This window comes from Corvus cornix, chromosome 1, assembly GCF_000738735.6.
Source record: "Corvus cornix cornix isolate S_Up_H32 chromosome 1, ASM73873v5, whole genome shotgun sequence".
Lineage (NCBI taxonomy): Eukaryota > Metazoa > Chordata > Aves > Passeriformes > Corvidae > Corvus > Corvus cornix.
The window spans coordinates 10,350,747-10,366,530 of record NC_046332.1 but is presented as its reverse complement, the minus strand read 5'-3'; the positions used below and the strand labels follow the sequence as shown (position 1 = coordinate 10,366,530).

Genomic DNA, 15,784 nt, shown 5'->3' with positions numbered 1-15,784 from the left:
CTTTCTTCATCATGGCCATCAGAAATAGCCCTGCCAAAAATTTTTTTAAAGAATTGGTATGATAGTTGGAAGTATTTTATTAAGTATTTTGAAGGTATACCTATTGCTCTACTTACAGCTTGTGAAAATAAATCCTGGCATCTTTTCTAGCTTCAGGTTGCTCTGCTTTCAATTAATCTCTTTCCCCCCGCTCCTGTTGGACAGGTGTCATGTGCCAATTTTTTGTTCCTGATATTTTCATAGTTGTGTTTTGGATAAATGCTCTATTTCATGGCAGGAAATAGAGCAAAATAGAATATGAAAAGATAACATATATAAGGGTTTTTTAATAAGACCAGAACTTCTTGGTTTTTCCATTTCCCCTTTGTCAAAACCAGAAATATATTTTCAGTCTGTAACACAAAACACAGTAAAGAGTCTCATTCGTGGTTTTACCCCCTGTTGTGATTTATGACTTCATATAGTATTTTTCTTACCAGAGCAGCTCCTTGGGTAACAGCACATGTATGTTGTTTAACAATTTGTGTTATTTTTCAATAAGTAATATTTATTGTGAATTGTTACATATAATTCTATATATATATTAGTATATTGAAGTTTAATTGTATGTAAAGTTTGTTAAACATAGGCAGCATTTTTTGATAGATCATGTTTAGCAATTACATTTCAAAGTAACAGTATAGCATCTTGTCAGTGCTGAAAGATCTTAGAATCTTTGTGTTTAATATAGTGGATAAGATGGTCCAAGTTAATAATTTTATTAAAAATATTGATAAAGCTAAAAGGTGGGTTTTTTCCCATTATTTATCAAATATATAAGCAGTTTTTGGTTGCCTACAAGCTCCATTAAGAAAATTTATACTTTTTGAACTGAAACTCTGCATAATTAAGACTGAAATAAGTGGTAAATTCAAAGTGAATTATTATGATTCCTATTATACTTAAATGTAGACCTCCTAAAAATACAGATTGATGAGTGCAGAATATTATGAAAAACATTTCATGTACTTCTTTGTTCTACATGATATAATTTGCAGAGTATCAGAAAGGCCTTGGACCTCTACACATAAACAAGAAATAACCCTCAGTATAGAAATGTGAATCTTGGATTTATTGTCCTTGTTTTATTGATGCCTTTCTTTTACTGCACTAAAGCTGTTATTATAGCGTATTGCTGTACATCAAGCTTTCATGTTGTCTTATGCAAGAGGCAAAGCTTCTGGTTAGTTATGAAGAGAGACACTCTTTTTTGGGTCTTTATTACCAGCAAAAACCAAAATGAACATAGTATCTGGGGACTGGCATGCAGTGACTGTCAGAACATCATCTCACTTGGTTATATTTTTGAACGGGGAATAGAAATGATTTTTCACAATACCTGCAATGAAAGTGCAGGCTCTGCTCTGGGCAAGCACTGGTTTCTTAACCCCTGGAAATCACATGAATTGGAAGAAATTTCAAATACGTTTTTGATTTAAGAAGGCTCTGTATTTATTTGGCATTTTATTATGTTACAAGTATCTAAAATGTTGCTTCCATTGGTGTCCATGGCTAACAGAAATCCCCAGGAGGTTTCCACAGATATTTAGAATGCCCTAAGCTGAAAGTATTTAAAATCAAAACAATTTTCATGCCTAAAAAGAACTGAATTAATTATGGCTCATAGCGACTTGGGCCTCTGTAAATGGTGAGGGAGACAGCAGAAAAATATTCTTCATGCCTTCAGTGAAGGATGTGATATTTCCATCTTGTAGTGTTTGGTGTTGATTATATTCCTTTTGCAAAGTTCATTTAGTCATGGGCATTTTCATGCTGCCCGATGCTGGCTGTTTGGAACTTTGGGATGATGGAGAAGGAGAGAGGTAGGGAAAAATAAAATATTGGTAACTTCTTAGGGGGGAGGGGATGGACATTTCAGCTTCTATCTCCAGTCCTTCTCATCTTAGTCGTGACTGTCTAAACAGTCATTTCTATCTATTTCTGAAAGCTCTTAAATTTTTAATTTTGATAGTCCAGTGTTCTGAAATTGGAAGAATGAAGGCTGCAAATCTTTCAGAGCTTCTCCAAGTGTTAAGACAATTCTATAATTATAAGTGCCAGGATATACAATGAAAAATGCCTGTGCTACTGAACGTTGGGTTTGATTGAGGTGTTATTTCTTGCAGTTACTGAAGGATCTTGAGGAAGTCCATAATCTTCCCTGTAGTGAAATGGAATCTGGATGGCAAATAAAAGGCGCCAAGAACATGTCAGCAAGCAAGCAGTCGAGGCTTCTGCCTTTGCCTCCTACAGTCTGAAAGCAGCACAGCTCTCCAAAATATAACGCTTACAAGACCATGCTGCTCAGGGCTCTGATATTCAAGCTTCTGTGAAATTATTGTTGCTATTTATTCAAGCATGGGGGTTTTAACCAAGTGCTTACACCAGTAGCCTTTTGTGCCAGACAGGGATTAGTAAAAAGAAGGAAACTACAGAAGGGAAGGGTGACCAGGTAGCTGGTTGGTATACCAACTACTACAGATTAAACCAACTTTGACATATTTTTTCCTGAGTCACACCCCGGGGGGTTTGTTATTTAGGTTGCTGGTGTATACTGACTCTGAGTAAACATCCCACAATTCTGTTAATTAAAAAGAATCTCTGTATTTATTAATGTTGTAGGCATTTATAAACATAGCTTCAGCTTAATCGTGGCTGCTGCCCTTTGGCTTCATGAGCAGAATGAGGAAGAGAATATACAACTGGTAATTCATTTTGAATGCTGGAGGCTTTTCTCTTGACTTCATCTCATAAACACTAAATTAGAACTGGATATACTTAAGGTGAAGGCAGCAAGGACAATTGTGAGTATGGGAATCTTTGGTCTGAGAAATTACTTTTTTTGCTGGAGTAAGTTGTTTGAAGGGTATGTTGGAAAACCATAATATGAGGAAAGGTGAAGAGGATTTTCTTTTTTTAGTGAGGAAACCCCTAAATTATCTCAATAAAATGATCATATATACTTTACAAAGAAACAAGAGGAAGTAATTAAATATGTGGAACTCATTGCTAGGACCTATGGGTGTAGAGCAAAGCATAAATGATTCAAAAAAGGAACTAGACAGTCATCAAGGACATTTAGCTGACATGGGATTGTTTTGTTTCTTGTAGCTCTCGGAGGAGTTTTAATAGTAACAGACATAAAGGTGGACTTCAGACTGGTTACTTTTCTTTCTGTTTCCACTACTGCACATTCAAAGCATGAAATGGAATTACAAAACATTCCTTTTACATATCTAAAACATGATGTTGACTTAAAAATAATGATACTTGAAAGAAAAATAAATGTTGGGTTTCTTTTATTTGTCTTTCTGATGTTTCATCCGATGATGTTTGTATAATCTTTCTTAAAGCTATATCTTTCCTCTGGGGGCATTTCAACTCTGGAAAAATTAAATTCTTATGAACCTAGAAATGAGGACATTAAAAAATCCACTAAATTTCATAAGAAGGGACAACACTTTTTCTATGTTTCCTTGAAGGTCTGCCTGCTCACTCCTAGTAAAATCCTAAGTGGATTCAATAACTTATCTTTTGTAAAATAACCCAGAAAACCATCACCAGAGTGAAAATCTGGGTGCTTCAGGCATTAGACTGAACCAAACATGCCCATGACCAGCAACCTTGGTGGTTTTCCTTATGTTCCTTGGTCGTTCTTCCCTTCTCCTGCCATATCACCTGAGCTGCTACTCAGGCAGTACTTGATCCTGCTGAGCTACTGGAGGCTCATGTGGGAGCTGGCAGAAAGCTGACAGAAACTCATCATACCTTGTAAAAACCACTACTTTCATTAATGCTGAGAATACAAGGTATCCAGGCTGGATTGAATTCTTCTGCAGTATAGGGACCAAGGAGGTATTTTTAAGGATGCCTGCCACCATTGGAAACAGTTTTCCCCATTGCAGTTGACTTACTCATGGGTAGGGGTAGAAACAGCATAGTGTGATAAACTTTCAGGGGGTTATAAGATTTGAAGGCTAGACAGAGACTGAAGAAAGGATGTGGAAGGTAAAAGTGACATAAGGCTGCAGCGAGTGCCAAGACAATGATCTGTCAAAAGTTCTAAAGTGTGACTGATATTGTCACATGTTTTGGGTATTGAAGGTGTTTGCTTTCTGATGACAAAAGTGAATTTACTGAGTGGTACCTGAGGAGGGTGAGGCTGGTGGTTGTTTAGTTTAAGGTTATCTTATTATCCAGATGTAAAAATCGTGAAACCTCTGTGAACTCCTAAGTTTTTTTTAGTTCTTCAACATGTCACATGGTGCTAGCAAGTAAAACAAACACAAGTGTCTGCCTGCTTCATTTCAGTAACAGTTGGGAGAGAAATAGGAGAAATGGCGTTTTAATTATTAGCAAAGAGACTGGTGATTAAGAATGGCTTGATGGAGAAATTTAACAGAAGCCACAGCTTAGTGACTCTACGTGATAGATACTGACCTAATTTTTGGCAACTAAGAGCCATAAACATCATCCTTGATGTATCAGACTCAGCATCTGGTAAGCTGTCTTATAACTTTTAAAAATTAATGCACAGAGGGATGAAAAACTGTACATCAGCATGTGTTTGTTTTCTGTCTAAATGCAAATGTTACATCCTCTAACAAGCCCATAATTATATTGTAGAACTTAAAAATAAAAGATCTTTCATTGTTGATGTGGTGGTGGTGGAATCCTAATATTTTCTTGTTTGTGACATTACATGCTGTTTGTTTAAAAAAAAAATATCTGAACATATATCAGATGTTCATGATCGTCTCCACCAGTCAAAATATCATTCTTTATTCAGATGAATAAGTAAGGCTTCAGATTTATTAATACCATCTTTTTAATGTTGCACTGAAAAGGGCATCATGTCTGTGGTTGAAAATGTGATAACTTCAGGGAATTTGTGACCATGGTTGCTTTGTCATTCTAAAGACATTGATTTTTTTTTATTTATATAAATCTACAGCACAAGGTTTGTGACTCATTGATTTGAGTACTGCATGCTTATATGGAAACAACAAAGTGCCAGACTATAGATGAATTCAATCTTTTGGGCACACTTAAGCAAGCACTGGGCATCTCAAGACTGTTTCAGCAGTCTGAATGTCAGGAATCTTTCTCAGAGTACCCTCCATGAAAATCCAAAATTTTTCACAGAAAGTCTTATGTTTGCTGATCCAGCTTCAGCATTCTTAAATGCAAACATTTGGAGATATAGGTAGTAGCTCTATTATTTCTGTGGCAGTACCACCTATTAAAGGAAAAATTGACTGCAGTCTATTATTTTGAAAATATGTACACTTCTGAATGTCCCTTTTCTCTTTCCTTCCCTCTCCACCCTGTACTCTTGCCCCCTGGATTCTGGAGATCCTAAGGATAGGCAGTGTGAAAATATAAAATGCATAGCTGCTCTGTGCAGCAAAAAGATTGCTGCTACTGCTAAAGATTTGTTCTTCCTCTTTGCTACTTAAAAAAAAAAAAAAAAAAGGCATGCAGGGTTCTTCCCACGCAGTAATTCAGAAATGCTGCAAGTAATTAGTGTGTTGAAGCTTGCATTTTAGTTTAAAATATGAAGTAAAGCCTTAAGAAAATGCAGTGAGAAGTCTTGAGCAGTGGCACAGTGCAAAGCAGGAAATCTCCTGCACACAATAGAGATTAAATGCTCCCTGTGCATACTGTATTCTGCTCAGCCCTCTGCGTTCGGAGCTGGGACCGTGGCAGTCGTTATCTGCAGCAGGTTCCTTGGTGATTTTCAAGCCCTGCACTACCTACCCAAGTGGCAGTGACACCAGCTTTCACTGAAGCCTTATTACTCTTAAAAGAGCAATTTGGTTGGTTGCACAGCTATTAGGATCAGACAGTCAGGCTTAAAGCTGTCAGTACAACTGCTTCTCATCTTTTTTCACAATCCTGACATCTTTTCTCTTTTCTGCTGGACACAAGCATTACTGTATTTATCATTTTCAATCAAGCTCACGCTGCAAGCTGAGGAATATATTCCCACAGAAACCAAAGTGAGGAGCAGAAATTATTTTATAGCTGCTGTAGTAGCAGCGGTGCTGGCTGCATGTTGTGTGGGAGAAATCGGATCAGTGAGAAATGTGGCTTTCCTCAGGGCTACATCATTGAAATATTACTTCACCGTCTGAGAAGAGCAAAGCTACTCCTTGCTCTAATTTTTCAATGATTAATCACTCTTCCCTAAGTAAACACAAAGTGGGGGAGAAGATGTGAGATTTTAAAATTTTTTTTTTATATATATTTTTTTTTTAAGTAACTTGTGGAAATGTTGTTGTCATTGAAACGGGGGAAAATCAGTATGCTTGAACTTCTTTTCATTTTGATGTTGCTCTTCTCTGGACCAACCCTGAGCAAGCTTAGCAGGACCAAAGGCAAACACTGGAAGGGGGGTAAGTGGAAAGGAAAAGTTTTGTAATGGATGTTTGGGTAAGATTCTAAGAAGCTGTATCAAAAGTAATCTAAGGAGAATACCTGTGCTATTTTGAGTGACTCAGATTTCAGGTTGCTGTGTGGGCTTGCAGTGGGATGCTAAAAAGAGAGCATGGAGTTTAATTTGTTTTCTTGCTAGTTTGCTTGGCTGATGCTGTGTAAGGTATGCATTCCTTGTGGGAATTTTGCTTTACATTGTACTATTAGCAGAATAATATTTAAGGCCTTGATGCAGATAAATGTATGCCATTTAGAAATTTAGTGGTTTTTTTGGATTGTGAGAATTCAGATTGTTCTTTTCGTTATGGAGCCTCTGGGACTCTCGTGGCTTTATTGGAAGTGATGTTACCCCTGTCATAGGGGGCTACAGTATTGGAGAAGAAGAGAGAAAGAAAGCAAGAAGCCTATTTTGAGGGCAGAATTGTTAGTATATGTGGTAAAAATGACTAGACAGACATTTTTTTAGAGTACATGGTTGTTGTGAAATGCACTGCCAGCAGCACTAATTGGCTGACTGGCTATGTCAGTGTTGATGTGTTAATAAAGATAAATTGCATTAACTTTATCGAAAAAAATGCTGTGTTGAGAAAACACTTATGATTTTTGAAGGCAGCAATCCATTTTCCTCTTCTGTTAGAAACTGCTGAGAAGATTTACCCTGTGTGTGCTGTGAGCAGTTCACTAAATGTGCCTTTTCATAAAGTTCACTTTGTTTTGCTTCGTTGCATGACATTTGTTTATGGAAAACATGGGTTATTGAGGTCTCATAATCTAATATAGCTCAGTGAGCATAAATGGTATCTCATAAATATTTGGACTGAGGGACTGTGGATTGTAGATAGCTTGATATTTTCTCCCTGATTGTTTCTTGATGTTGCTGATTGGAGGCACCCCCAGGATTTTTTTACTTTTTTTTTCCCCCTTTACAAGTGTTGCCACAGCATGGTATGTTTATCACAGCTTTAATAGCACTTCCAGTTTTTCTCTGCTGTCAGTATTGTGATCTGAGGTTAAAGAGTAGCATCAACATTAAAAAGAAGTTTTAATAATTTATCACAACATCTCAGCAGGAGAGACTCCTCCCTCCCCCCTCAACATTTCCTTTTGTTGCGTTTAATCTTCCACCTACTGTACCTTCAAGGGAAAAGTTGCAGCTGACGCTTAACCTGGATTGTTAATGCAGCACATGTATCTGAAAATTATTTCCTGGTCCTGTAAATCACATTATCACGTGTATCTCACAGTGCTGCTGCTGGGTATCCTCGTTGCAAATTACAAGCTGTTATTTACTCTGGGCAGCATGACCTCTTCCCAGAGGTATGTGACTTAGGAATATATGTCACTGTCAAGTTCCTGGGATTTAAGAAATGCTCTTAACTTTTTTCCCTTTCTCCTATTTTCAATTAAGCCTGGTACATGAGGGCTGTATTGCTTTGGTCTCTTACCTACTCTCAGACAGAGGCAAAGAGCTGAATTTTGATCATGGGTAGAAAATAACCTATGAACCTGACTGCAGAAAATATCTTAATATGGGCTTTTGCTTTTCTTAAAGTGTTTTTTGCAGCTGAAACAGAACATAAGGAAGATACCTGTTTCAAGGAGGCTAACAAGCAATTTGTCTTGCTTACTCGGAGCTCTGAATCAGCAAAAACTCGGCATACCTGCTGTCCAGTGGTTTGTTTCATACGTGATATTACTGTGAGAGCTGTGTGACTTGAAGAGGATGCCTGCTTTCTGGGAAAGCTCTAGTTCAGGATCTGTCAGAATACAGTTGTAATGTCATGTAGTCTGAGCATTTCTGATCTCCAAAACAGAATGTGTGCACCTCCCCTTTCCATTGACCATTAAGGATCAGCTTTTGCTTATATCTCAGTGCTGTTGTTTTTTTGTGTTGGTGTGTGCATGGAATTCATGGTGTCGCTTGGTGAGATGTCAGCACGCAAACTTCTCCACTGCAGCTCACTGGGAAGCCCATCCCAAAATGGAAACAGAGTTTGGGGTTTTTTTTTAAATTTTTGTTTTTAAGAGGCTCCAGACAGCCGGAGACCTGCATACCAACTTCCAGCTCTGTTGTTCAGAGGGCAAGGGTGAAGCTGGACATGTGCAGCTGGAAATGCATTGTATGACTCACAGCATCACCTGTGCTGAAGTCAGTTGCATGGTGGATAGCAACAGCTGAGCTAGACCATGCTCTAGCTTTTCCGTACCACCTGTCTCAAGGTGCTGCAAAGTGTAGGCATCTTTGGAAAGTGTTGGTATCTGTGTAGGTTGTGTGTCAGTGTGGGCCCTGGTCACGATCAGTACAAGTTAACGAATCCGAACATTTTGTGGTGCAATTAATGAAAACTCCATTGCTGGAGTTACAAGCTCTGAGAACATGTTTTCTGTGGTCTTGCTGTGTAATTCTGTATTTATGACAAAACCATCTCTGTTCACCTGTATTTTTCTTCTTGGAATTCACTAAAAAGAAAACCCACTCACATACAACTAAAAGAATGGACTTATGGGTAGAAAACTGCTCCTGATTTAGGTGCAAAGTCAGATGTCAGAGAGTGAAATGAGTCCTGTTTGTGGGTCCAGAGAAACATAAAGATGCCATTTTCTTTTCTAGCTGTTTTTAAGTCTGCATGCCAGAAAACCTTTCAGAATGATTCATTGGAATGCAGTCTCTAAATGTGCTTTAAACTGGGATTTATAAACTAATGATCAAGATAGACTGGAGTCTAAAAGCAGAACCTGGAAATACAGATCAACTGGAATTTCTTTTCCCCTTTAAACTGAAATAACACACCATGGTTCAAGTTTATGAGAAGGATTTATAATAGGGAGACCAAAAAACTAGGAAAAGAAGATTAAGTATTGTTTTGAGTTTATCTTAAATCAGAAAGCAGATTTTAGGTGTTGCTAAGGCCTATCCCCTTCTGAATTTCTTTCAACAATGTTTTCACTTTGTTGTGTATCTTTGTCACACATATGGGGGGGGGAGGAAAGGTTTGAGTGTACCCAGCCAAATGCATGTGGATATGTTTTGTGTCTGTCCAGGGGCATCTGGGAGAATTTGTAGACTGTGAATTAAGCTGCCCATGTGTTTTTAACTGTGTGGAAGGCTGTGTGACTAAAAGGTTCAGAGAGGGGGTGAGACCATCAGGACAGCCACCACTCCTGGAGGACATAAACCCCTTATTCATCTTGGAAACAACTCACACATTCCCCTGTGGGGGAAACTGTGCCCACTCAGGCTGCTGGGCAGCTTTGAAAGGTCTGACTCTTTACATGGTGGTCTCTGTAACAGGATCTGGTCCTTTTGCCAGGTCAGCACCCACCCCAGCTGAGGGGTGGCAGACTGAGCCACTCTGGGATGGTCCTTGGGGTCAGCTGAGCCTCAGGAGGAGCACGCAGAGACTCTGTGCACACCCCGGGGTGCCCTGGCACAAGAGTAATCTGTCAGCAGTGCTGGCAACACCTCCCAAGGTGTTTTAGGTGCTTTAGGACTGGGGAGAAGAGTTGGAGATGAGAAGACTTCAGAGGGAAAGGACCAGACCTAGGGCTGGGAAATTCAGGTTAAAGAATGCCTTCTCCCCAAAACCTAGTTTGTTCAGATCTCCTTTGTACTTCACCGAAAGAATTTCCATTTTCAGAACTTAGAATGATTTGATTTACTTATGATCAAATTGGAGAAATAAAAATAAAATGCAACCACAGGGCATCACCCCACAGAACTAGATGAGGGTGTTGCCTGTCCTTACTGTCTACAGGGAAGTGAAGCAATAATCTCTTTAATGACTAAATCAAAGTTTATTATGCAAGTGATCCAGTCTTATATTTCAGTTCCAATTTCAGCTCTATTGCAGTTTAATCATTTTTATGGCAAAAGGTACCAGTGTTAGAAACCTTAAGTATCTCTGGCACGGTATTACTGTGATACAAAGCTGTGTGTCTCAGATTCAGTCTCCCTGCAGACTGATCAGCACGTGTATTATTTAGGGTGCATGTAGTACACCAACTCTAGTTTAAATGTTAAATAAATGAAAGTAGAGGCATTTACATGGACCCAGGTAGCCTGGGCTTCAGTGTGAGTTATTGTGAGGCATGAGGGGTCTGGTTGGATGTGGAGCTTTTGATGTGGTGGTGGAGTTGCAGCACTTGCAGAGCACAGCCAGCTGTGCTGGGATGATTCACTGTTTACTTTATGTGATTTTAAGCATAACACTTTATATAGTTTGCCATTTATCTAATTTAAGTAATTTATTTTATGTAATTTCAAGGATAAACTGCATGAAGTATTTTTTAATATGTTATCATGTTGTATGACTAACAGTATTTCTTAAGTAATGCGAGATTAAATATGCTGCCAGGCTCTTTTACCTTGGAAAAGCTTATGAAAGGCTGACCAAAAGTTTCAGACTCAGGGTCCTAAAAGTATTTCCCTATGTTTCATAGAACCAACCTGATTTTGAGTAGTAAGAAATTCACAATTTTTTTAACTTCAGAGGAAGCTCAATATATTTGAGGAGGTGGCTTGTGCATAGCTAAGGATCTAAAAGTCTAATTTTAGAAACTGAGTACTGTAAGTGTGGATCTGCAGTTTTAGTTTGACTGCAAGTATATAAAGCATATGACTACACACAGTATGTGATTTGATGTACTAAAGGATGTTCTAATAGTTTTGCTTTGAATATTCTTAAAAGGGAAAGAGTATTTATTTGGCTACAGAGTGACTGTGAAATTAACTGGGTTTTATTTAGTCATCAATTTTCTTTAAAGTCTAGATTTAGCCCCCATCCCATGATAACTAACAAATTTTTGCACCTTCCTTTACATCACTTTCTTCTGAGTAAAATCTGAATTCAAAAGGACTCTGGGGATGCACGAAGCTTCCTGCACATATTTTGTTGGAATAAATGGAATATATGCTTGTCTATTTTTCATCCCTTTGAAGACATTTGAAATACTTTATAGAAGTTTGGCAACCTGTATTCAGTCTCATACACACAGAGATAATGGAGATGGGGGGCAATAGAAAACCAGGCTTGTGAGAGTTTTCTTTGCAGCTGCAAGGGAGTGAAAATGATGTGGCTTTTCCAGTCACAAGGGGGAAAATGTGGGGGAAGTATAACATCTACTTAAGAGCAGACCAGTGCTGTGACAGAAATAAACAGAAGAGAATAAAACATAGGCTGGAAGAGTGTTTCCAGCCACCATTGAGAAGGGGCTGCCATTCTTTGGCAGATGGAGTCAGCCTGAGCCAGGTTTTCCGTCTCCTTCAACTTCCAAGAGTCCTGTCTGCAGGATCTCCCTCCAGCTCGTCCACTGGTGTCAGTTCTTGGGTACATCTGCTGAAACCCCTGCTCAAGGAGCTGATCCAGGTAGGGATTGGCCCGAAAAGAGAGGATGGCATTCATTTCGCTGATCCCTTTGTTTGCACACTCCCGGGTTACAGGGGAGCTTGGTACAGAAGAGGGCTATGGCCACAAGCGAAGAGATTGTGATTGTGGCTCGATTTAGGGTACTTCAAGCTGGCACATAACTTCACCTTGCAGCTCCAGACTATCAAAAAAAAAAAAAAAAAATTAATAAGGTGCGCCTTCCTTTGAATCCTATGTCCACATCCTGTGCTTGTAGCATTGCTTGAAATGTTTGCTATCATATTAAAAAATATGTTGATCAAACAGTTATAAACCAGAAGGAATATTTAAATAACACTTCATCCCCCCATGCATACATGTTCCTCTCCTTTGGTTATTGGCATATTTTTTTGTGTGTTGAACAGATTTTGGAACAACCATAAAACATCACTGACATTAGAAAACCAGCAAGCACAAGCAAACTCTTTACTTTTGTCCACAAATTAAATGAACACATGTACATTGCCTTTAGGTGTTGAAAGAGCACTGATCAGATATGCACTTTCAAACTGATGAACAGGCTTAAACACATACCAGAATGGCTGAGAAAATGTTATTTTGGCTTTCCCTCTCTACAAATTTTCAAAGAAATTGTTGTTCATCAGTTAAACACTATTGATTTTTTACTTCAAAGCATGATCTAAGGAATACTCAGAATACATTACTTCTTTCAAGAGCCATTACTAAATAACCTCATGAAAACTTCTTAGTGTGTTCAAAATTGGGGGGCAGGGATGTATGATGCTTTTACAGATTAGTTAGTTTTGGTAAATGTTGCTTGAACAACAACAACGTAAAGCTCTTGTTTTAGAATTTCTGTTCCATAGTGAGAGTATCTTTAACAGAAATTACTTTTTCAGTCATTGATATCTGAATCCACAAATCTTGTTCTTGGCTGAACTGTCATGTTAGCGCTCTTCCTAGCACTGAGTCCATGCTACTAGGTTTGAAACTGCATCAGCCTCACTAGCTAAATAGTAAAACAATTTCATGGTTGCAGAATTATATTGCACAGAGAAGTAAAATGCAGTATTTTTTTTTTCTTTTTCTAAGATTTTCCCTCAAAACCAGTGTTTTTAATTACTGTGTTTCATTGCATGAGCAAACTTAAAATAATGGAAAAAAATGAGAGAGACAAAATCCAGTTTTGTTTCTAGAGATGCTGATCACTCAGCAAAAGCTCCTGGAGACAAGGACACTCAGCCCTCACAAAAATCAAAGTTTTGATATGCCTAAGTGTAACCTTCCTCTTTACTCTGGGCTCCTACATCCTGTGAATACCAGCACTCCTCACAGCCTCCCTGTTTTCTTGCAGCCTTGGGCACAACCCTGTGGTTTCTACGCTCACATAATTTGTGATAAGATATCACCAGGGACATTCCTGCTGTGGTTCCAAGCATGGACAGGTCTGTGGTGGGGCAAATGAACAACAAATTCTTCACTGTCTTCCCCATGGAGGAGGCTTCTCCTTACATTGCTTTTACATCTCCAACACATTGCTTTAGTTAACAATTAGCTTTCTACCAGCTGGACCTTGTCTGTACATTAAAAGTGCACTGTGTAATTTCAGAAAGTTTAGAGAGAGAAAAGTCACAGATTTACCACACTGCTTGAGATTAGTGCCTCTGGCTTGGTAATTTAACCTAGTTTGTAAGTCCATTGTACTGACACTGGAAAAACAGAAAAAAGGGATCCTTAGCTCTGTAAATAGGAGTAATGGAGCAAATGGTTTGCCCACTGCTTAGAACCTTATTGGGAGAAGAAGTGGAAGTCTACGTAAAAAAAAAAAAAAAAAAAATCCAACAATTTTTTTCTGAAAGTTAGAGAAAATGTTTTTGAGACATATTGAAGGATTTTACTCTGCTTAATTATAGAAAAATTGGAAGAAAACTTTCATGCTATTTGAGCATGTCACGAGCTTTCTTCTCCATGAAGGTAAAGGCTCCTTAGAAATCTTAGAGAAAGCTGCTGCAGGACTGGATGAGTGAAAAGCAGTGGCAGACACACCCAAATAAAAACAATACCAAGTCTTAGATTGTGTATTTCAAAAAGCATTCTTTAGTTATATTTTTAAGTCTTACTGACATGTTGAAATTTTGAATTCCATTATCATAATTATAGTGTAATTAGTGCTTACTTCAAGAAACCACAAGATAGTGTTCTTAATTTCTTTTATCTCCAGAGAAGAGGTAGGGAGAGCCTGTTTTTCACTTATTAGGTTCACTATTTCTCTGGAAAGCAGATGAGATCTGCTGCTTCTGGTTTAAAAGAGTAGCATGTTATACAGAATATAGCCCTTGAGGGATGCCCCTGGTTAAGTGTCTTCTAGAAATCTAAGACTGCGTCTTTTCTCTTGTACTTGCTTGAGAAGAACTGCAGTGTTGTTCTGTATATCAGGGTGTGTCTGGGGGTAGTATCTGGAATGTACTCAGCATCTTTCTTATGGACAGGATTAATTCCAGTGAAATTCCTAGGATTATGCCACTTCAAATGAGGGGAAAATCTGCTTTTGAGTCTTAGCTGTGGTAACATCTATTTAATAATCAATGATGACAGTTCTTACCAGGTAGTCCTTGTCTAGAAACAGATCAAATCAGTTGGGGGAAAAACTGATCTGAAGATGGGAGCATGGAAAAGTCCTGAGGCTGATGAAGACAGAGGAAAAATTGTGACACTGATGCAGTTCCCACTAGTTACGGTGATTTCATACTGCTGGTGATTGTGGTAAAACTTGAGAATTTGTCTACAGTCCTTATTTGCTATTCATCATCCTGCAATGGGTCTGGCTGAGCTATTTATTGTTATCTGTCTGATTATCCATGGACTTGAGATGGGTTTGTGCATGTTTGTTCGAAGAGAAAACATGTTTTAGTGAATTACTGTCTGCTTTGATGTCAAGAATCTCTTAATTCAATTAATTTTCAATTTATGTGTAAAAGTAAATTCAATAAAACTTAGATTAATAATATGTGTTTAATAATGAACAGATTCATACTTAAAATACTTTGTTACAGATCACGGTGAAGGATAAAAAGTCCATTAAAAATCTGGACAAAAGTTGGTTTTCAACTTTGCAATTTTGATTTTTTTCCCACTGATAGACTCTTTGGCTTCTGCTCTAAAAAAGTGACAGTCTTAAAATCTGGGTAATGTTCTTGCTGTTTGTTATCACTCTGGGGAAAAAAAAACCAACCACATCTCTGTGCTTTGCTGAAATTTTATTTCCATTTTTATTTTTAAAGTTGCAATCTGCTTTTGAGTTTTGAAGATCAGCAGAAGGGAATTAGGAGGAGAACTGAAGAAATCTGCATCACTTAAGTCAATTTCTTCATGCTGTTGAATATTGTTTTGAAGGAAAAATATATTTTAAAGACCAGGATTGTGGGAATTGAAGAATTGAATTGTAGCAGAGTTATAAAGGAACTTCTCTAAAGCTGGTGGTGGAGCCTCCTGGTGCAGTGTGTGGAGACAGAGACACTGCCATGTATCAGGACAAAGACTCAGTGCTTGGTGTCTTGAGAAAAAAGCCTCTTGGATAATAATGACATAAAACTTAATTTCAATCTCTCTGTGTTTTAGGAAGAACATCTACTCTTTCTACTTCCTTTTTTTTTTTCCCTTCCTAATTAACTTGTTAATGCATTGGCTCTATTACTGTGAGGAGGATAAATTCTCTGTTTAACATGGCCTTGCTTTACTCTTTCTGCAGCAGCCCTGCTCAGGATATATTTTAAAATCCAACATTAATAGAATTTCACTCTTTGAGCTGTCCTAGGAGCTTGTTCTGCATTACAGCTCCTGGGCACCAGTGACTGGCATTCTTTTATCTGTATGTTGGTTATATTGTTTCTCATCTCCTTTGATCTTCACATTCAGTCCACAGCTTCTTCTGCTTGTCAATT

General features: G+C 38.1%; 1 protein-coding gene across 10 annotated transcripts in view; it reads left to right on the top strand.

The window, feature by feature from the left end:
* Window positions 1-15,784, top strand: part of ROBO2 (roundabout guidance receptor 2) — a 1,042,619-nt gene that overhangs the window by 163,350 nt on the left and 863,485 nt on the right. For 2 of the 10 annotated variants that reach the window (XM_010399525.4, XM_010399519.4), the window contains exon 1: window positions 5,753-6,437. The exons of 1 other annotated variant lie outside the window; for it this stretch is intronic. In XM_010399525.4, coding sequence (XP_010397827.1) covers window positions 6,314-6,437 — 124 coding nt within the window. In that variant the 5' untranslated portion in view covers window positions 5,753-6,313. Of the gene's footprint in view, window positions 1-5,752; window positions 6,438-15,784 lie in introns of those variants that run through there. 7 more of the 10 variants (XM_010399526.4, XM_010399523.4, XM_039556243.1 and 4 more) reach the window with 4 other exon arrangements.